This window comes from Filicampus tigris, chromosome 9 (assembly GCF_054856515.1).
Source record: "Filicampus tigris isolate MCC_2025a chromosome 9, RoL_Ftig_1.0, whole genome shotgun sequence".
Taxonomy (NCBI): Eukaryota; Metazoa; Chordata; class Actinopteri; order Syngnathiformes; family Syngnathidae; genus Filicampus; species Filicampus tigris.
Genome location: NC_141225.1, coordinates 4,891,295 through 4,915,188, shown reverse-complemented (window position 1 = coordinate 4,915,188; position 23,894 = coordinate 4,891,295). Strand labels below are relative to the sequence as shown.

Sequence of the window (23,894 nt, the reverse complement as noted above, 5' to 3'; positions counted from 1 at the left end):
TGCAAATAGACACTTGAAATTTTCCTCAAGTTCATGCAGTACGTGGGAAAATATGTTTTAGTGTGATAAATCCAAGAGTGAACTTTTTGGCCATAATTGTAGAAGATATACACCACACCATACCAATTAGAGGGCAAGCCATCATTTCCATTCATCGTAAAAAATAAAACACAAAATGAAATGTCTTTACATCTTTTTAGGTTATCTGAAACATAATATAACAAACTTGGATGGGCCACCTTTTTGTGATTATCCCAATGGGAATTTCATTATAACAAGGTTGTGGCATAAATTAATGGGTAATAAATAATGAGGACAGTGTTACTTGTGTACAACTGCTGTAAAGGGTGAGAGTACATAAAGAATTAAAAAAAAAATGTTAAAAAAAAAAATCGGCAAACATTAGTTGGGCTGATGTTTGAAGGGCCATAATAGGGCGATTAATTGGTCGGGACCTAGTAATCTCTAATTTGAAACCAAGCCAATCATGTAGACCAGAGCCATGTCACAGTGCTGACGGGGTGCATGCATCTCATATGTGACGTGTATAAATTAAAACGAGGCCGACAAATTAAGAAGAAGGACCAGATGTTTACAAAACATGGGGACACATACGATTCTCAACGAGATAGCGATTTGATACAAAAAAGTGAAGGTAAATAAATAAATACATTTTAAAAAGTGCTTACTGTCTTTTCGTTCTCCACTGGCATCTCAAAAACACACCTCAGCTTGGAGTCCATCAGCTCCTCCGGCTTTGCCTCCTTCCACTAAGGACAGGGACAGGACAGGCATGCGTGCGCGCACACACATACACAATAAGGACAGAACACAAGGAGCAATTCAATCATGACTTAAAGTGTCAAATACGCCTTTTATCTCACAAAGGGCAGCGCAATGTACACACTTACCACTCCTTCCATGTCGGTCATGTCTGGGGGCGCTAGCATGGACTGAACCATGAACTTGTGTTTGCTCTTCTCGTTGGGGTCGTAATCGAAAGGCTGCAACATGACTGAAAGATGCAACAGACAGAAACTGAAACACTGTACCAGGGGAACAACCACTCTGAAAAAAATTTGAAATACAACCCCTATATAGTAGATAAGAAAGCCAGTCACAGTTCCCATTTGATGTCTTTATCCGGTTTTATGTGTACACTTCAAGTTAAGCATATGATATGACTGTGCTTACATTGAAGGAATAGGATGCCAAATTTCACATTGAGTAGTGACAACAATATTAAACATAACATAGCATTTAGTTGGCTTGTGCAGTCACTTGTCTCCCACTGATTTCAATGAGGGTAACCTCCACATTACACCACTGGCCTGTCAGCAATTATTTATTTGACTTAATATCAGACACACCTCAAATGTGTCATAATTACTGTAATTTACAGATCCGCAAGCCTCTACTTTTTCCAAGCTTCAAAAACGCCGTTAAAAATGTTATTTTCTTATCAAGCAGATCCTAATATTTTGAATTAATATATTTTTTACATTTTAAGTTCTTTTGTCAGTTTTAATATTGCTGCTTTTGCTGATTTGAGACTTTTGTTGTGGTACCGGTACCGAGGCGTTTTATGCAGGTATAGTATCGAAGTCAAAATTTTGGCATCATGACAACACTAACAGGAAGTGCTTGTACAGCCGGCGATTACTCGCAGATAGTGAGAAAAGAACATTCATTTCACTGTGGTGTTTTCATGTTATTTTCTGTCTCTACGGCGAAAATGAACGTGTGTGAATCGTCTGATGCGCAATTCACCGGAAACGCACAAGCAGAGGTAAACAAAAATGGCGATATACGCACCAGAGCACCACACTTTAGGAACGAGGAGAAAACCAACTGCTTTCTTCCTGCGATGAGTGACATGAATATAATAGGCCCTGTCGTCATTCTGGGCGCACTTCTAGCACAAAGTGGACTTTTCTTTCTTCTGTTATTTTGCTAGACTTTGCGCCAGTAGAATTGGGTTTAACGGGGCGTTTGTGCCTTGGCGGAATGGAACGTAGTGTTTTCCCCACCAATCCTCGCTGCATCCCTAATTTGTATCAAAATCAGGGGGGTACGGAGCGCATGCCCGAGCACGTCGTGTTTGAACATTGTGGAAACGGAAATTCGTCTCACTGGAGTTCGTGCATGACATTGGCAAGTAAACTACTGTAGCAAACGTCCAGTTATGTTACGTGGATTTTTGCAAGTTTAATATGACGTGAATGTCCAACCATGAAGGTGTCTTGAGTGTGATTGGATGGATCCAATTGTGTCACTTGAGCCGTGCAGCGTTTTTGAATGATGTCTGCATTCTCAATTTGGTTATCCAGTATGAAAACACGACAGTCAAATGAGGGCAGATTACTTGGGCCTCCCAAATAACTGGTGCCTTTAATCTAATTCCACGTTAAGGTCTGGCAGTGCATAGAGGAAGGCTCAAATGCTTGCTAATGGTGGAATGACGGCAAAACAGTGACAGATCTACAAATGCACCGAGGGGTTAATCGTTTTAACAGCTTCCAAGCCTGTTTCCCCCCTTTTTCTTAGCATTACATATCCCACTAACAAAAAGCAGGTGCTGCGCTGGTATACCACTTCCACCGATGGTCACATCAGCCGGTGGTGCGCTATTTGATGTTATTCCAACGGCTGAAAAGGTATTTTGGAGCTGTAACAATGATTTACAATGATCACTTTCTTAAGTCAGGTCTGGCAGTGCATAGAGGATGGCTCAAATGCTTGCTAATGGTGGGATCACTTCTCCTTTGACAAAGTTTTTTTTTGTTTTTTTTTTCTTTCTCAAATGTGGTTGTAATTTAGAGACGCATTGTGACATTGGCCCCATCTAAGTCCAAAAATTCTGTTCTGCGTCTTTCTTTCAAATCAAATGACCTACTACTGTCACAGCCGGTGTAGCAATCAAGAGTTTTCACTCGTGGCACATGCCAATTCTCCCTCGATCAGAGCTGCAGCGCACCGTTACAGCCATCAAGGGCGGCTCAGTATCACAAAGCAGAAACAGACGGCATGAACAGATTGGGAACGTCCTGTTTCAATCAGGCCCAATTTACAAAGCAATCCAACTTGGGTCCGAGGGGACACCACTGAAGAACGGAGGCAGGAAAGCGTGTAAATTCTTTGGGCAACAGAATATCACATTAAAAGGTCCTTAGCCAAAACCCCAAGGGAGGAAAACATTCCAATAGTAGGGGGCTTTGGAGAGGTAGGGAGATTTAAAAAAAACAACAAAAAAAAACATTTTTGATGCAGAGCTTTTGAACACAGGCTAAAATAAACATATTTCTGCTAAGTGCCTGATTAATTGCATGATTTGGTGCTTTTTACACCACAATGGTCCATAATTTATAAAGCGCGGTGGTTAATTGTAGGTAACATGGGGAAGCAGGATGGTCACGAGCCTGCATGTTTATGATGAATGGAACCATTAGAAGGGCAAAGAAGGGGGGATGAACCCTTCCTTTACTCTGACTAAAAAAGGACAAAGAATCAGTCTATCTACAATCAGGCAAGTAGAGAGTCATCTTTTTCTCGTTCAAATTAAAATATCTTCACTGACCCATGTGAACCTTAGTCCACAATGACGAATATAACTATTTTAAATGAAAAGTAAACATATGTATGTAAGAATGCGCCAACAGCAAAACAGATGACGACTTACTGTACTTAAAAAGTACTGTACCATTGAAACCATCACCGGCAGACGCTTCCCTTGCACACACAAACAACGTGGTTTTAACAGTGGTAATCTAGTATATGTTAATACTGCTCATTCGTACCACCATGAGCGCACGTCCAGCACAATAATTAATCTGGCCATGCTGAACGTGCGCTCCCTTTTAAACAAAACTTTTATCATAAACGACCTGATTTTAGACAATAATTTACATGGTATACTTTTGTCTGAGACATGGCTTGGTACAGATGCTCCAGTTGCTCTCAACGAGGCTTGCCCACCGAATTTTAACTTTTTATTTTCTACAAGGGATGGCAAAAGAGGAGGCGGGACTGCATCAATTTTTATTAATACTCTTTTATCAAAGGAGATCATTTTTAGCAGCTATTTATCGTTTGAACACCATGCCTTTGTTTTTAGCAGTCCCCCTATTCTCTGCATTACCGTCTATAGACCTCCCCATCATTCCACTTCTTTTATTACAGAATTTTCAGAATTCTTATCCATTTTATATTCCAGTTATAACAGAATATTAATAACTGGCGATTTTAATATACACATGGACAACATCTCGGACCCACTATCCAGAGATTTTTCAAACCTTTTAAACTGCTTGGATTTTAAACAGCACGTCTTGCAGCCAACTCACAACAGAGGACACACCCTGGATTTGGTTATAACCTATGGCTTGTCTGCTGGTGTGTCCTCTGTTGTTGACTTGGCAGTGTCAGACCACTACTGTGTCTATTTTAACATCGCCAGTTTTAACCATCTAGCAGTCCCGGTCAGAACAGTGAAGAAACGCTACCTATCTTCTGAGGTGGCAGCAAATTTTATCGAGATCTTAAAAAACACTCCTGCTGACATTTTACCTGCACCCTGTGATCTTATTGTTGACAATTTTAACCTACATCTTAAATCATCATTAGATTCAGTAGCTCCACTTTTAATTAAAACAACAAAAACAAAGACTGTACCCCCGTGGAGAAACAATGCTATCAAAATATCAAAGAGAAAATGCAGGAGTGCAGAGAGGAGGTGGAGAAAAAGTAAACTTACAGTACACTATGAAATTTTATGCGAACAACTGAAATCTTACAATAAAACAGTAAAACTGGCAAGATCTTCCTATTTCTCAAACCTCATTACAGTCAATAAAAACAACCCCAGGGTTCTCTTCTCCACCTTTGAACTTTTAACTAGTTCTGATTTTAATAAGTCCCCACAGAGACCAACAGATGCTCTCTGTGAGGACTTTGCAGACCACTTCAGAAGTAAAATCGATGACATAAGATCCAGTCTTTTAGCCCGTCAAAACACAAGTTTTAATAAACCCGGACAATCATATTTACATGAGGAAACACTGGAAAGTTTTGCCCTGGTTGATGCAAGGACACTTGTTCGAGTTTTCTCCCAGGTAAACCCAACAACCTGCCTTTTGGATCCAATTCCCACATTTCTTTTTAAGACATTTTATGGATTTTTTGAAGAACAAATTTTAAATATAGTCAATTGCTCTCTTCAGACAGGCGTCTTCCCAGCTGCCTTTAAAACGGCGGTGGTGAAGCCCCTTCTGAAGAAGAGCGGTTCTGACCCGAGCGTTTTTAATAACTACAGACCCGTATCCAACTTACCGTTTTTAAGTAAGATTTTAGAAAAACTGGTTTTCATCCAGTTGAATCATTTTTTAAATACAAATAATATTTTGGAGAAATATCAATCTGGTTTTAGGATGAACCACAGTACGGAGACTGCTCTTTTAAGGATCTTAAATGATATTAGGTGCACTGCAGACGTGAGAAAACTCACAGTCTTGGTGCTACTGGATCTAAGCGCTGCTTTTGATACAGTAGATCACCAAATTTTATTAAATAGACTTAAAAATCTAGTGGGCATCTCTGGTACTGTTTTTGACTGGTTTTATTCCTATCTCACAGACCGATATTTCTTTGTAAGTATGGATACTTGTTCCTCTAAAACTCATGAAATTAAATGTGGGGTTCCTCAAGGTTCGATTTTAGGCCCCTTACTTTTTAATCTTTATATGCTTCCCCTCGGGGATGTCATCAGGGGACACGGCATCAGCTTTCACAGCTATGCTGATGACACGCAGCTGTATATTGCCGTGTCTCCTGATGACACAGGACCCATTGATACCCTTTTAAATTGCATTTTAGATATCAAGTCATGGATGGCAGATAATTTCCTACAGCTCAATGAGGACAAGACTGAGGTCTTAGTTATCGGTCCCGAAGGTCAGAGAGAGAAGCTTTTACCAAAACTACACATTTTTAATCCCTCACACTGTGTGAAGAACCTTGGCGTCATTTTTGACTCTGAGCTCAGTTTTATTCCTCATATTAAAAATGTAACCAAGATTGGTTTTTATCACCTTAAGAATATCGCCAGAGTCCGCCCGTTTCTCTCTCAGGCTAACACGGAAGTGCTGATGCATGCCTTTATTTCCTGTCGTTTAGATTACTGTAATGCCCTGCTCTCTGGCCTCCCGAAAAAGAGCATTTCACCACTGCAACTACTGCAGAATTCAGCCGCTCGGGTGCTGACGAGAACCAGAGGGCGGGAGCACATTACGCCAGTTTTGAAATTGCTGCATTGGCTCCCTGTGTGTTTCAGGATCGATTTTAAAGTACTTTTATTAGTTTATAAATGTGTTAATGGTCTTGGGCCATCTTATTTATCTGATTTGCTTTTATCATACCAGCCCTCGCGGATCCTGAGGTCCTCTGGCGCCGGCCTTTTATTTATTCCAAGGGTGAGGACCAAAATGCATGGCGAGGCTGCATTCAGCCATTTTGGTCCTCACCTTTGGAATAGCCTGCCAGAGGATGTCAGGTCTGCAGAGACTGTTGATATTTTTAAGAGGAAGCTCAAGACACACCTTTTTAGTTTGGCTTTCAACAACTTTTAAATAATTTATCTTTTCTTTTGATTGAAGATAATTCTATGTTTTGCTTTGAATGTTTTAAAGCACTTTGAGTTGCATTTTTATGTATGAAAAGTGCTATATAAATAAAATGTGATTGATTGATTGATTGATTAAAACGTTAGCCAAAAAAACTGAACATTTCATGAAAAATATGGTTCAAAAGTTAAACAAGGGATTCACTATTTTTACAGCATACAATCACGTAAAAAATGTGAAATACGACCGAGCTTAAAGTCAAACATCCTGCTTTTTAAAAGTTCTTTTTTCTTCTCCACTGTACTTTAGTTTTTGTAAAAACAAATTTCCAGCAAGGAAAATAACTTATAGTAATAATACATTAAATAATGTTTTGTAATCCGAGTTACTAGAGTTGTTAGATTCATAATTTCAGATCAGTTTCAGCTGAGTTCTCACAAGAATTTACAGGAAATGTAACAAAGTGAAGCATTGACATGCTGCTATTGTACCACACTGACCACGGCCACGCCATTAGAATGCAGAAATCCAGCATTCCTATTAATGTGAATTCTGCCTAGCTCCATTATTTTTCCTCTTAACTTATTCAAGGGGACGTCAACCCAGACATTTTTTTTTCTCAAGAATATGTTCTGTGCAAGACCACGAGTGATGTCATTTTCAGATGACATGCGCATACCAATTACATAGTTGCGCGGACTCGTCATTTTAGCCTGCACACGCCAACAAATAATGATGTAAAACGCACTCAAGAGGAATCCCTCATTCTATGTTAAAGCTTATATGGGCCATTCCACTAAAAAAAGAAAAAAGATAGAACTTTAGTTTATGTTAAGAGTGTTACAAAAATGAATTGCCACGGATTGGGCCCTATAATATAAATGTAAATATATACTGTATAGTAACTTATAACATATACACATTTATGTAGCATGTAAACATGTCTGTACGTATATTTTTATATTAAATCAAGACCATTTGTATGCACGCTTTTGCCGAGGTATTGTATCGGGACTCTGTATCGGCAGATCCTTAAAACCAAAGACTCGGATGCCAAAAAAGTGTGATCGGGACATCCGTAGTAAATATTGCCTTAAATCACACAAGACAACATACACCTCATCGAAATTACACTCACAAATATTATAATCATGCTATAGGTGACTTTCTGTCAGTGAGGGCAAAAAGCCAGTCCAATGTGGAACTGAACTACAGTGAGAAAACAAAGAGATGTGAAGTGAAGCAGACTCGTTGGTCCTTAGGGAAACCCTGCCAGGATACAGGCACTAACACTTACAATATGGATTCATATTTGGGCCTTTCCACTGAGCAGGATCTCTTTCTCCTGATTGTGCTCTCATGGGTACAAAATGTCCAAATGTAAATCAAAAGTTAAAGAAAACACTATCGCAGGGATTTAACACAGCCCAAAGCACTTAAACCCGCCTCCCCGCGGAGGCCTTGGGCTACAGGTCATGGGTCTCGAGTTGTCCCGTTTGTTGTGCTAATGACAAGCTAACGAGGCTTATTTGGCAATAAAATAACTGTTAATTTATATCGCCGCATGTTATTCATGGATATTCGGAATGTTTGCCCGTCTCAAAATGTCAGACGACGACGTTCCCTGTGGAAAGCCAGTGTTTGTGGACAGATTTTTTTCCAAACATTCATGGCACACATTTAACCACTGGATGCTACATAACACTGATTCCAACACAGCAACATTCCTGCGGTCAAGGCTGCATTTGACTTACTTACAGCCAGGTCAAGCGTGTTGAGATTGCTTTTTCTTTATTGGAACTGTGCGACTGTCAATATGATATTGTCTCAGAAGTAGTATGCAGCAGGGGTCTACAACCACTAGACTGTGGACTAATTACAACTACATTCTACTTGATAGTTAAGAGGTATTTTATTTGAATCGGTTGTTTCTATTGTTTTCCATGGTGGTCCGTCAAAATACAGGTTGTATTCACGGCTGGTATACAGTGGTGAACCCCCGCCAATTCTCGGTTCAGGAATTCACCTACGCCTTAAGAGGACAAGATGGCACCAAAGCCCAGGCTAATACTAAAGTACAAACAGTAGTTAGTGTCAAGTAGGGATGGGCGATATGACGATATTAGATCGTTAAGTGGTTTAACGTGTTCACGATCTCATAAAGCCAAAAGATCGTTTGATTGTCTACATGGCACATTCTAAACAGTTTAGCACTATGGCGGCGCAAAGCCGCGGACTCGTATCCCCGAACAAGCCTTCGCAGCACGCACAGTGCACCGTACGTGACACTCGCCGCCTCCCTGTTTGTTTGTATAGCGGGAGGCTATAGCGGAAAGTCACCACGAAGCAGAGTTGGTCCCGAAAACAAACTTTATATCCACAGTGTTGATTTGGTTTGGCTTTTCCTCGGAGGAGAAAGCGCAAACCAGTTATTTGCAAAGTTTGCAGAGTCTCGGTTCGGACGTCAGCGCCGACAGCCAAAGCAAACGGAGATCAGGCACATGGTAGCCAGAGGCAGCCGCTAGCTCCAAGCTAACGCAACCCACGGTAACACAGTCATTTAACAAGAGCACTCCATATGAAAAAACAAAAGGCAGTGACTTATCACATTGCTGAAGACATGATTCCCGTTAAAACAGTGGAAAACGAGGGCGTTAAAACTCTCTTCAAAGCACTAGATCTGCGTTACGAGCTGCGTTTTTATGTTTACATTATGTTACCTTTTATGTTTACATTCACTGCAGATTTTGATAAAAATTGTCACTATTCAAATTAAAACCTGTTCAGAAAGCTTAGATGACTTAAAATGTCATTTTTCTTTTAGAGTTTTATACACATTTTAACTATGTTTTATATGTTTAACATGAGGAAAATTGTCAGAAATGTGCAAATTAGTATTAAAAAAACAATGTAAAAAAGAATCATGATAAAATCTTGATCTTATTTTTTAAAAATCGTGACATGATATTTTTGCCAGATCGCCCACCCCGAGTGTCAAGGAAGTATGGTCCAGTGATTGATCCCGATTCTTCTAATATCATTGTATGTCGAGGAGGAACTACGTTTAGCCTGAGTTGTTAGCACAACTTATAGAGTCTGCAATTCTTTTACATATGTGTATGTTTCTTACTGGTGCATTTTTCAAACTCAAATCACCTGTAAGCCATTTATATCTAAGGGTAGTCTAAGATGAGTTTGAAATTATATTGAACTATTTTTGGACTATAGTTTAATGTATATTTACAGTTTGAACCATTATTATAGGCAATTGTAAGAATTTGAAGGTGTGGCATCAATACTGTACTACCTTTGCCTCCTTAGGGACAGCTTGGGTGATGCTATTTTAGAAACTGCTCATTTTCACAAAATCTTCACAAAAAGGTAAACATTTTCGATGGTGTCGCCCTGGCAACCATGCTGCTCAAATTTAGTGTGACGCCGCAGGTTTAAGCAAGGTCACAAGAGGACTGTATGTAGTAGCAGGGCCCATTTTATCCTAGCACAAACGCTGTTGGAGAATGAGGGAAACCTTGCTTGAGGCGGTGTCTGTAAAAAGAGGTCTGTTACTATGGCAACCTGAGCTAATTAAGGCAACTCAAAAAGCGATCTGATCTATTTCTAGATGACAATAAAATTCTCAGAATACACAGACAATTCCTTCATTTTTTGGGGAAAAATCACACTTTGGGTTAGAAAAGGGTGACAAATTAGGACACTGGTACCCAAATCTGTGGCAACTGGACAACTACAGTAACAGAAGGGACTGTGTAATTTTGTCGCCCACTGCTGACCAATGTCTGCAATTACACTGTCTGACGTTGAGGAAAGTATTAAACCATGAAGTATACATAGAAAAAGCATAGACCAGGGGTTGGCCCCATTTTGACCGTCTCCGAAATTTTTTTTTAAATTTGCAAGACAAATAACATTTTGTTATGCAATGTGAGGATAACACTGCATAATGTATATCATTGTTGATTTTAATCTGTATTTATAATAACTTTAAAACCTGTGTGTCGCATGTATGATGATTCTGTTTCTAACAAAAACATTTGAAACTCCCCAAAAAAAGTTTTGTTGTAATGTTACAAGTGCAGCATAAGTGTCAAATTAAGAATTTTATTTGCAAAACCTGCAAATCAAAATAGAAACAATTTCATTTCAAATACTCATCAATGTCACAGAGAGCCGCATCAGAAGGATTAAAGAGTCACATGCGGCTCGGGAACCACGGGTTGCCGATTTCTGGCATAGACAATGAAGTATGGTCTAAATGTGCTACATTAGAGGGGTGTCCATCATTAAAAAAAAGGAAGTCAACAAAAAAAAATTCTGATTATTATTGAGTTTGTGGAATATGAATTAAGCAGCTAAATCCACCTGCTTGAATCCACCTCGGGGGGCCGGCCATTTTGCCACTTGCTGTCGACTGAGAATGACATCGCAGTTATTATTGCAAAATAACTATATTATGTAAGCAAAATAATTACTGGCAGCAGCCGATGTAGTAAATTAAAGGTTAGCCTCATTAACTAATTCAATCCCAAAGACATATTTATATGTCTTTTCACAGTCCAGCCATTCAATCCCAGGAATTTCTTTATATTTTTTTCGATTTTTTTTTTTAAACGTTAGGGTAAAAGAGGGTCTGGTACTGCCTGGTACTGAATGAGTTAAAATCAATGCAGGTCAAGAGTAAGCCCAGGCCCAATAAATGCTATGTAATGTTTCATATTTGTATTACTTATGTATAAGAGGTTAGGACTGCTCGATTATGAAAAAAATATTAATCATGATTATTTTGGTAAAAATTGAAATCACAATTATTCAAACAATCATTTATTCATTGGTACAAAATAAGAAAATATATAAATATAAAATAAAGACAAAATTTTCTTTCAAACACTATGGTTATGTAAGTTTGATACGAAATTTATAAAATGTGTATATGTATAAATTCAAGTATGATTTCGTTGTGTGTAAACAAACAGTGTTTTGGATATAAATGCATATTAATAATCTTTTTTTACGATTATGACAATTTTCTAATCGTGGAGTGTAATAATTGTAATTGTAATTTAATTTCGATTAATTGCACAGCCCTATTACAGGTTACTTCAGTGTTGTTGCTCGGCGTTGATGCTTGTGTTTCATGTGCGCTATAAATGTAGACAGCCGTTTTGGGATATGTGTCAATTGAAACATGCATGGAAATAGAATGGGATATAGTCATAAAGATGCAATTGGGCACTTAGGCTAGGTTCACACCGCAGGCAAATGCAATCCAGATCAGATTTTTTTGCCCATATGCGACCTGTAACAGATTTTTTTATGACAGTCTGAACGGCTCAATTCCGATTTTTTCAAATGCGGCCTGGGTCGCTTCCATATGTGGTCCTAGATCGGATACGTATCCGATCTTTTCCAATGCGTTCGCGGTCTGAACGGCCAGGTCGCATATATCCGACATTGACATCATCCGGAGCCCAAGATGCGCTCTGCGCAGGCGGAGGGGAAGTACTAGCAGCAGGGGGATCGAATCTGCAAAGTTGTTTTGAGTAACACTATTAACTTGATATTTTACTTTAATTTAATCCCACTTGAAACATGAAGCATAAACATTTATGGCGATCGTAGTAATTCAGCCACGGCTCAGATAGATTCATTTTTTCCGCACGGTTAGGACGTGATGTCATCGTTAGTGATGTCTCCATGAAATGAGATATTAAAACCTCGCCTCATAATATCCCCCAAACACTGTATTTATTTCTACCTGCTACCTAATCGCTTGACTATAAATGCCCAGACACACTGGAACACATTTACTTCCGCAAACACAACGTCGTCTCTTCTTCTGCGCATGCGGGCCGCTTTGAGGACGCATGTGTTCATACAGCTGACAAGACCGAGGTCACATTTATAATGTAATATGAATGCTTACACAAAAAAAAAAAAAAAAAAAATCGGATTTTTTTCAAAAAAATCTGAATTGAGCATTAAGACCTGCCTTAGCCTTAGACCCACAGTGTAAATCCAGCTGTACACCCAACAGGCCGTGTTATTACCCGAGACATTGATGGAGGTGCCTGCATCGATGATTCCACTATTTGGCCGCACGCAGTACCGGCGTGGTGCAGTCGTCTTCACCTTGAAACACACATTCCGGTCCGTAGGGTTGGCGAGTTTCAGATTGGTGGTGACCACGTCAGAGAATGGACCTACAAGAGAAGAGGACACTTGAAGCAGCTGTTGTTGACATTTGACTAGAAACTCATAACACAAGATGAAACAAAATGAAATAAATTATGGGTGAACTGCTGTAACTATTCGCTTAACCATAACACTCACTGGTTCCTTAAAAATAGTCATAACTTAACAAAGTACAATGTAAACATTAAAAATTCCTCTGCACTTTTTTAAAATGCAGGTAAATATTTGAACAATGCATGAGCGTGCCACCATTTTGGAGTAATTTTAGTCAAAAAGGTGCAACGGCTCTCCTCTTCGTTTTCCGCTCCTCTTGCTCGCATGCCCTCCCATCCAGCGAGCCGCGCGATGGATTCATTAATCTCGGAAACAACACAACCCGGCAAAACACAAATTCGACTACAACACAGATAACCCAATTCGTTAGAATATTTCTGTATTATATTCCTTTGCATCTATGTTTGTCACTCCTTGGCTGTTGTGTTTGCTAAATAAAAAATAAAATAAAATAACAAACAATACCGCTACTTTAGCGAGGATCGTCCTTCGGTCGTCTACGTGCCGACTGAAGACTTCACGTCACCGTTTCGTGGCTTTCAGAATCGGATTGTGGTGAAAAGTTACTTGCAGTAAAACACGTTAGAAAGCCCACGTTGTTTTACTATTAGTAATTGTTGGCATTTGATCAATTCATTGAGTTTCGCCGCAGTACTGACATGTCCCACACTGTGAGCTGGCATTGAACGCTCCTCAAGCGCTAAGTGTTGATGGCGAGTGACTTCTTTTTCCTCCTTCGACACAGCTAGTAGTTTGTTCGTGCCAGCAAACTCGGTAGTTGCAGATTTCCCGTGTTTCACCCTCTTTGTTGTTGTGTGTAAATGTTAAAAGGTGAGTTTAATCATTTAAGTTCATGTCAGGTAACTGCTGTAAATAATAGCCTAGATATGTTCTCGTGAGTGATGTCCCGTTGATGAACACTAGTTAGTTATTTCGGCTAGTATGCTAACTATTGCAACTAACTAAGTAACTAGTGATGAAACGTGTGAATGTGTATTGTATGTATTGTTTGGCTGTTTAATTGCTTAATACGGTGAATTGTAATGTTTAGGCATATTGTTAACTAATGGATACGCATTGGATGATGTTGCTAGGTTATTCTTTGTCTGTGTTGTTGCAGACCACAATAAATAGACGTGTCAAGTGGAATACGGGCCTGTGTTCTCTGACAGGAGCACCCACATCTATACCTTCCCACTCTAAAATAGTCCGCTGGAGACATCATACCAATATGATACCATATGATCCTCTCCGTTTTACTTCACATTATGTACAATTCATACAATCTTGCAGCCCGAGTCAACCAGAAAATCCAGTTTCCAGTTTGGCAGGAGAAATGCAAACGTTCCGCTGTTCTTGTTTCACAAGACGGGCAGCGGCTTCTTCTCAGGTCATAAGCGGAAGTGACGTACGAGCTGCCTTGTAAAAGTAGCAGTAATGTACTTTATTTTATTTTTTATTTAGTAACTCCGAACATAAAAACACAAAAGCCAGGGGGGTGACAAACATAGAGGCAAATAATTATATTACAGAAATATAAAGCGTGACATCATCAGCAGGCGCGAAGGACCCGATCCAATCTGGACATTTAAAAAAATTTCAATGAACATTCTCTCAGTCCGACCCTCGGCTTGTAGCCAAATTTTTTATTTGGCCCTCCGTCCTTTTGACTTTGACACCCCTGCTTTAGAGGCTTGTGACAAGACTGCTCAGTCTTTCCTAACTAAGGTCAATTGGCCGAAAGTATGTTGATTGGGAGCGAAATCGAGCAATGGGATCAGGGTGCTTTCGTACCACAAATTTATATATGTTTCTAATACTTGTGTTCAACAGCCAGCACAAGAACTAGAGACACTTTAACCAGCTTGTTTATCCTGAAATGATCAATTAATTTGGACTTTGATATGAGTGTTCCTTGTCATGCTCCTGGTTAAGACATTAAGGCTTTTACCATCTGCTGGAAGCCAGCCCGACAGGGCTCAATCCCATCACTTTGACTTAGCATTGCTTTGTTTATTTCTGCCGGGCAGCTTCCCCTGGACCTGAGAAAAGCGTGCAGGATTTCCATACACTGCTCGGTGAATACATATCCTGATGGCTAAAACTGATGAGTATATTAGGTCACCTTCTCTCAAGTGGGGGGCCATGAGGAATGCAGATACAGGCCAGCTTCACCAACCTGACAGGCACTGCGCCAGCACTACATGGTTCACATCAATCAGGATAAAGGCAAATCAAAAATCGTAGCAACAATCACATTGAGTACTCCTTACATGAAACTATGTCCTTTGACAGATGATGGGGTACGCATATTTGGTAAAATACAATACATTTCTTAATTGTATCATCATTACCCTAATAGCATAGTTGCCTAATGCCAAACTCAAGACTACGACTTTTTTTTGGGGCGTTCACGATGGTCACTATGTCAGCTTATGAGACATTGTGTCATAAATTCGTTCTGTGCCAATCATGGCTCAGCTTCAGAAAACAGGTGAGCCATGATTGGTTGTTACCTGAGCCCAGAGCAACTGTGTTGTCATTTTCAGTTGATAGAAAGAGGCAAAAAGGCCGCCACCTGACAGGGCTAACAGGGTAAATTTTTCTGTAAAACTGATTCCACAAACGCAATATTTCTCAGAATGCTGTGTTTAGACTGGTGGAGGCACATAGAACATGCTATTGTAAAGACATTTTTTGGGTGGACTTCCTCTTTAACCTATCCCTTATTCAAAATGAACAGAAAATTATTTGAACAAACAACTATTTACTGGTTTCTGATTTCAAAAGTAGTTATCCATCAATTCGTAGTGTATATGTGACAATATGAGGCGATCATACATTTATATGGGCTCACAGTAATAACGGTCCTCCGAGGAACACTGTAACAACCCGTGACAAAAATGAGTTTGACACCCCTGCTTTAAATGAAAACAAATAGGTCTGTCCAGACAAGTCGACATCGCCGATGACGTAAATACGTCGGTCCTGCACAACATACCGTCGATGAGGCGTGTCGATGACGTTTAATACATCGGCACGCACATACCGTCGTTGTTAATGATGTAAAGACGTCAACATGTGCATACCGTCAGTTGTAAACAAGTGCGCACAGGTGCGAAGCCAAGTGATGAACGAACACCTGAAGCGACGTCACCCAGGTGCTGCTGGAAGACGACAGAAAGCAAAAAGCTAGAGGATCGTAGGTTCATCTAACTAACTACTAACTAATATGACCCGGTTTTACTGAAGTTGCTATTATGTGCGACGTATTATTAACGCGCATCGTTAAGTTTCATTTCTCGAAGCAGCGGGTTGCAGTCAAAATGACAGTGTTGTGTTTCATCTTTGTGCATTATGGGGCTAACGTTAGCTATTTCACTCCGGTCAAATTGTGTTGGTGCTTGCAGGTAACGTAACTGGTTCCGTTGCTTGATGTACCCACAAACGGCAACACGCGGCATCTGTTTATATCTCTAAACCACCGCTGCCCCGGAAAGCCCTCGGTCTCACTGTCTCTGTGCAGACCCCGGGCGCGGCACAGCGTGCAAATCGTATTTCGAATGATGTCCTGCTCCCGCTGCTTAAAAAAAAAAAAAAAAAAAACTAGAGGAATCACTGGCTTGCTTACCATAGTCTGTGACTGCACTAATATGTCAATATTTCAGTATGCACTTTGCTTTTGTCTATTTTTAAGGTTAAAGCAAACTGATGTTACACGGTTTCACCTCCCCCCCACACCAGAAAGAGCATCTCAACTCACAAAAATTAATCTTAAAATGATTGGCCATGACATGAGGCCCATTGCATTTGTGGAGGGTGCACCTCATTGGACTTTAAGAGGTTGTTTTTTTTTAGTTAAACTTTAAACATTGTTTCACTGTAATGCATAGACAGCGAAATACCTAATTCATATTCACACGTCATGATGCTTGCCTTAAAGAGATGTGAATGTTCATTCAATTTCAAAACGTTTTTGTTAACTTTAATAAACAAGGAATTTTAAAAAGTGTTCAGAAGTGGTTTTGTAAATTAATAATCATCAACCCTAAATTTGCTGGATTAGTCAAAAAATGTATTGTTTGACTAATCAGAAAAATAGTCGATAGATTAATCGGGAGAAAAATAATTGTTTGGGACAGCCCTAAAAACAAACAAGTAATGTCGCACATTTTCACTCAATGCATGCGTGCTCCCGCGGTGGGTGTTACAATTTTTTCAGTGGTAACTACATTGGCACAACATACCTCACAGTTCCACATTGTAATATTGGAAATGTGGCGCCAGAAACGCCCAGCGAGGCCTTGACGGTGCCGCAAAGTCTGATTATTCAACGTGACAATAAATACAGTTTTAACTTGACTCAGATCATCCAAACTTCTCAAAATTTGATAATAGCCAAAGGCTGAAGACATCTACGAACTTATTTTTCATTGAAGTGGTAGCGCCACCTAGTGGCGGAAGGAAATATCTGTTTTTTTTCTTAGATCTTTATCCTAGCAGGTTAACTGAGTCCACCTCATCTTTGCTCAGAAGTGTGTTTAGGACTTCCTAATATTAAAATACGAAATGTGTGATTTTTCGTGAAAAGCTGTTGCCATGGCAACACGCAGTTCACCAAAAAAACAATGCTCATTTTGAGGGTCTGAACATGCTCGAAATCTCACGAAACTTTGCACATACATCAGGCCTGGCGAAATCACCAATATTTTTTTATTTTTTTGTGTAATTTGTAAAAAATGGCTCGCTAGCGCCCCCTAGAAATTTTTAACAATTCAGCCCCGGTTGTACGTTTCTTCGAGATCTACAAAAAATTGGTGGTATATGTAACAGTTCAAGGCCTACAAAAAAGTCTCTTGGAGCCATATGCTAAACCAAACAGGAAGTCGGCCATTTTGTATTAGGTTTAAAGCATGAATTTGCTCTGATTACAATAGCTGCTGGAACTTGACGCACATGATAATTCCTTCTAAAACAACTACTGACATTTGATAAAAGTCGAAGCCTGAAGACATCTCCGAACTTATTTTTCATCGTAGTGGTAGCGCCACCTACTGGCTAAAGTGAGTACCTGTTTTATTCTTTGATCTTTTTCTCCTCGCAGGTTAACAAGGTCGACCTCAGAATTGCTTGGAAGACTCTGTAGACCTTCCTGGTGTTAAAATACGATATTTGTGTTTTTTCGTAAAAAGCTGTCGCCATCTCAACGGGCAGTTCGCAAATAAAACTACGCTGATTTTGACGGTGTAAACATGCATGAAATCTCACGAAACTTTGCACACACATCAGGCCTGGTGAAATCATCTTTTTTTCGTTTTGTTTTACGTCGCAATTGTTTAAAAAACGGATCGCTAGCACCCCATAGAATTTTTTTAAAGATCAGTCCCCGGTTGTATGTTTCACCTATATCTATGAAAATTTGGTGGTATATCTAACAGGCTCTTGGAGCCATGTGCTAAACCTAACAGGAAGTCCGCCATTTTGGATTTACTTTACAATTCGGCATCACATTGACTTTAAAAGCAGCTGTAATGTGATCCACATGATAACATCTTGTCAAAATTTCACACATTTGATGAGAGTCTACACTTGAAGACATCTACGAACTAACTTTTTATCGTAGTGGGAGCGCCACCTACTGGCTAAATGAAGTACATGTTTTATTGTTTCATGTTTTTCTCCTAGCAGGTTAGCCAGATCTCCCTCACATTTGCTCGGAAGAGTGTTTAGGCCTTCATGATGTTAAAACATGAAGTTTGAGATTTTTCGCAAAAAGTTGTTGCCATAGTAACGCCCAGTTTACCAATAAAACAATGCTGATTTTGAGAATGTAAACATGCACGAAAACTCATGAAACTTTGCACACATAGAAGGCCTGGTAAATTAATCAATAATTAAATGATTCAATTGTGCAATCTTTAAAAGATGGCTCGCTACCGCCCCCTAGAATATTTTTAAAAAGCGGCCTCGTTTGTATGCTTCACCTACATCTACGAAAATTTGATAGTATATGAAACAGGAAGAGAACTACAGAAAAGCCTCTTGGAGCTATATGCTGAACCTAAGAGGAAGTCCGCCATTTTCAATTTACTTTAAAGTTTGGACTCACCATGACTACAATAGCTGCTGTAACTTGATTCACATGGTGATTTCGATTATTCAGTTCCGATGTGCGAGCATCCCGACGTGCCGGTACCCCAACGTTGCCAGGGCTGCGTGGGCCCTTTATCTTTACTGTTTCAATTGAAGATGCAAGTGAAGCACTATTTATAAAAATGTTAAAAATCGAGTGGTAATTACCATGCTGTATTCTCTTACAAAGATGTTGAAATTGTCATTGTCTACGTACATACATCTCAACCATACATCACATTTGGATGATTTCACCGCTTTAAAGTCCGCGAGCGTGTCGTCCATACCACTGCCGTGACTTATATTAGAGCTCCCGCCATCGACTGTGCGGCCATTACTCCTCGAAAAAATTTCGGATATCCTCCGACAACAAACGACACATGTATATTGATGCATTTCATTGGCTAAGAGATCGAGAATTGGATTTAAAAAAGAAAAATGACGTATACACTCTCCCGGTTTAAAAGGGAGAAACACGCAACAGCTCTCTCGGCTTTAGTGGTAGAAACGCGGTTATGCGCTCCCGTCCTTAATGGGTTAAAGCCACGCTCTTAAAACACAGTTGAAAGGCATAAATGTTTTGCACATGGCTCTACTTCAAAATTAGCATCAGCTCCCGGATAAAGTTTCATTCAGCTCAGCAAACGTTGAGTGACAGATGCTTCCCTCTTCTGCTGAGTAACAATGGGGCGTATGGTGGTTCAGACCGCTTGTAGCCTTTACTTGATGGATACGCAATAGACTACACTTGATCTGCTAACTTCATCATGTTACATGTTCATGTCGCCTTCAATAAACTGAGATTTTAGACAAAGCTGTTCATATATTTTGGTCTATGAGACGAAGTGACGTCAGAAACACAGTAGCAATTTTGCCGGCTAAAATAACACACTTGAGTAAGTAGGTCTGGCTTATTAAAAAGTCATCAGTAGGAACAGCCACTATGCCAGGCTGTCAGCATCAAAGCGTACAGTCATTTAGGTCTATTAACTTGAGCAGTGCTAGCGCGGCTAGCCCTGCTAGTGTGGCAGTACCCTTCTGATGAGGCTATCGCCGTACAACACAGTGTCAGTGTAATTATGTCATGTTTTTGCGACCTTAACTAGTGATTGAACATGTATTTCAAGACAACGTTGTGTTGTTGTCGTCGGAAGCAACACTTTGTGATGGCAATAAAATGAACCCCCAAACAGTCTGGAAAATTTGCCAAGTCAGCCGTTATACCATGCCGGGGACAACTTCAAAATAAAAGAATACCTGCGCATTGATGTCCGTATATTATTTGGTAACAAAGGTTTATTTTGAAGTTGGCCTTCTTACCAGCTTGCGGCGTGTCATAACATGAATAATTGTTACTGCGGTTAGCTTGACTACTTCTTCCTGTCAGTGTACAAGTAAATACGCAGGAACTCCAGTCAGAAAAAACATGCCTCTAACATATTTTTTTAGTCGAAGGACTCAATTTACTTGAGGACCCATTTCAGCCCTACTAGTGATAATGCTGACACTTGTGAACTGACTATTTTCATGATGTAGTAGTAATTTTTGAGTATGTGATAGTAAATATTGTCTTGTTCAGTCCCACTATAGCTGTAAATACGTACATATAAGGTCTGAAGGCACCACAAAGTGAGCATACACATCTGATTGCATGATCAAGTTAGAAAACAATCAACATCTTGAGCATCAGCTCAGATATTGAAGGCATGAGATAAGGCAACAACATGGAAAAATATGATTTCTAAATTATTACTAGGTCTGTGCAATTAATAAAATTCAATTACAATTATGATTATTACACTTCAGGATTACAAAATTAGCATAATGTAAAACAATTATTATAATGCATATGCATTTATATCCAACGCATTGTTTACACACAAGGAAATCATACGTTTGCACCTTCTTAAAAAAATTTTATAACTCATTTTATAATTTTTTGTTAGAACTTACATAATTACATAATTACATAATTAATTATGTTTCCCAAAAAATTATTTGTCTTTGTATTTTTTTTCCATTTAAACATTTTCTTGTTTTGTGCCAGAAATAAATGATCGTTTGAATAATCGTGGTTTAAATTATTAGCTAAATGATTGTTTGAATAATCGTGATTTAAATTATTACCAAACTAATCGTGATTTTTTTGTCATAATCGAGCAGCCCTAATTCTTACGACACAAAATTGAAATAAAAGACAATAATTGCAGTGTGATACAGCTAAAGCAGTGACAATCTAAAAGAAGGAAGTCCACAACAATAATTTTCACGATAAGATTGATTATGATATAAAAAAAGAAATGAAATTGAGGTTAAATCAACTTATTTGCCGCTGATTAAGTTGTCATTAAATATGCAAAACAACATGAAAATAAAACAGCCGTCAGTTTGTTTTATTGCTAAATTCATGAAAAATGTTCCGACAGTGTCATTTGTTAATATTACAAGGTAATAAAATGTTATTGAAAATATGCATTTTTGCCTTCGTGCAACCCTTGTGATGATAAAGCGGTTCAGATAATAGATGGATGGATAAAATACCATTCATTCCTTTATTTAAAACATGTTTAAATAAACCAAATGCGGCCCTTGAGCAGAAACATTTCTCCATCACTGGTACATGTTTTACACTGAATAAACTTCTGTTGAAAATTTTATATGAGGCAGCAGTACATTGACCTGTGAAATTTTGCTTGCGTCACACACAGCTAATCGGTGTCGAGAATGTACTTACTATATTAACAAGCAGCAGCAGGAAAAGCACAGACAAACAGCCGTATAGAGTTCAGAAAAAAAACCATTCACAAACAGCGTGGTGATATAAAAACAATGTGGGACAATATCATATACCGGTATTTGGTATGTTTTCTGAATAATATTAGCCTAATAGTCATATTGTCAAAGTCAGTTTTAACTTTTGATCACAATAATGATATAACAACAATGGGCTTGCAAAAACTGACTGAGTCAACTACAGGAATAGGCTAATAACTGTAATTATCCCAAACGACTTGGGCTTTGGAGCTGGAAGGCAATGACGTGCGAAGCACAGTAGATGTCACCAAAGGCACGGCTGGTTTCGAGGCCCTCTAATTTTTAGGGGGTCGATGGGTGGAGAAAAGAGGGCGGCGGGTGTAAACATTCATTTTCCAATACAAGCGGATTGTCATTCGTATCAGTTCAACATCAGCGGCGGACATGTGTAGCCGTTGGCATTTTTACTCTTGCGGTGAACACCCAACTTGGGGATCGAACCCCCTCCGATGGAGCAAGTGTAAAGTGTCAAGTATATGCCCCCTGTACACCAGCAGGATGCCCCTTCAAAATGCACATTAATCTATAATTGACCCACCAATCGACTTGCACCTAATAAATTCATGTTCCCCTGGGGGCGCTGTGAATGGACTATAAAAGTTTGATGTTTTGTTGTGTGCGAAATACAGTGGAAATATAAGGTCTACACACCCCTCCTCCCTGTTTGAATGCCATGTTTTTGTGGTATTTTTCAATTTTGTAAAAACACTAACTCTCTCAAACGCAAGTGGGAAAATGTGTTACGGTCCGATGAAATTGGTCCAAGGTTGACCTTTTTGGCCATAATTCCAAAAGGTATGTATGGCAAATAACAATGCTCCCCACCAAAAGAACACAATACCTACAATTAAGCATAGTGGTGACAGAATAATTTGTGGCTGTTTCCATCAGCTGGAGCTGGGGCCATCGTCAAGGTGAAGGGAATTATGAACAGTCCCAAATACCAGTTAGTGTAGCACAGAAGCTTCATGCTTCAGCTAGAAAGAAAATAAATTAAGCCACTCCAACTAAAACAGCTGAAATGTATTTGGTGTTACTCAGATGAACTTTAAATGGTGGCGGGTGTGTGAAGACTCACATTTTACATTAGTTTGGATGTGATTGGTTAATAATGAACACATCCACATCACAGTTGTAAGAGGGTGTGCACACTTGCAACTTCAGTTTATCTTTGCCATTTGTAAATATGTTTTAAATGAATTCGGCAGAGTTGTTCCTGTTATAGGTTACATAAATGGTGGAAAATGTTTTAGATGACTAATCTTATATGACAAAAACCTGGAATTAGAACAGGGGTGTTTAGCCTTTTCATATCGACTGTGGGTGTCAGCTTGTCAAGTGTCAAGCCGACTAGGGTGAGCTAGCCAATCAGAGGGCGAGCTAATGTTAGCCTGCTACACCTGCTCGAGAAGTCGAAATTCACAAACTGTCCAAACGCTATGAGATTTTAGACACGTTTCTCTCATTCACCATTTCGGTGGGAATATTACAACATTTTGCGCCTGTTTTTTTTAACTTTAAAAAGGAAGCTCCTGTGAGTGGAAATGTGCGGCAGGGCCTTGTATATATTAGTCGTCGGATGCTAATCCGGCTAGCTTCCCGGTTAGCTGCTGTCACCTGAACCGCAGTCACTCGCGAAGCAACCGGATTCTCTCCGTCGTCTCCTCAATTGCAACAAAAAATGGTCCACAAAAGTATCTTACTCCAATGTTTGGCGTCCCAACCCTCCCGTCCGTACCATAGGGCCCTCCTTCCCGCCTCCTCACCTCGGAATTTCAGTTCGTGTTGAGGCTCCAAGAGCAGAACCTGTTCCGGCCTAGCCATGACCCAACGAGCTGGAGCTGGAGCTGGATCGGGGGCGATTGGGACTGGGGACGCAAGCAGGGTTCTTAGATGTCACGGACTCGGCGACAAGACTAGCCGGCCCCCCGGTCACCACTGGAGCTCGCGACGGCTGTTGTGATGCAGCAACAGCGGGTAGGAAGGGAGTGAGAGGTTGGTCGGTGACGTCACTGCCTCTGCATTGCCACCCAGCGGGGAGGGCGACAGGGTGACGAAGGGTGACGG

At 39.8% G+C, this 23,894-nt stretch overlaps 1 protein-coding gene across 1 annotated transcript in view; it reads right to left on the bottom strand.

Annotated features, from left to right (window-relative positions):
* Window positions 1–23,894, bottom strand: part of LOC147141706 (vesicle-associated membrane protein-associated protein B/C-like) — a 28,704-nt gene extending 4,810 nt beyond the window's left edge. The window contains exons 1-4 of the mRNA XM_086040510.1: window positions 23,594–23,894; window positions 12,683–12,835; window positions 912–1,015; window positions 690–770 (exon numbers count right to left, since the gene is read on the bottom strand). Of these exons, the coding sequence (XP_085896636.1) occupies window positions 690–770; window positions 912–1,015; window positions 12,683–12,835; window positions 23,594–23,651 (396 nt within the window). The 5' untranslated portion in view covers window positions 23,652–23,894. The remainder of the gene's footprint in view (window positions 1–689; window positions 771–911; window positions 1,016–12,682; window positions 12,836–23,593) is intronic.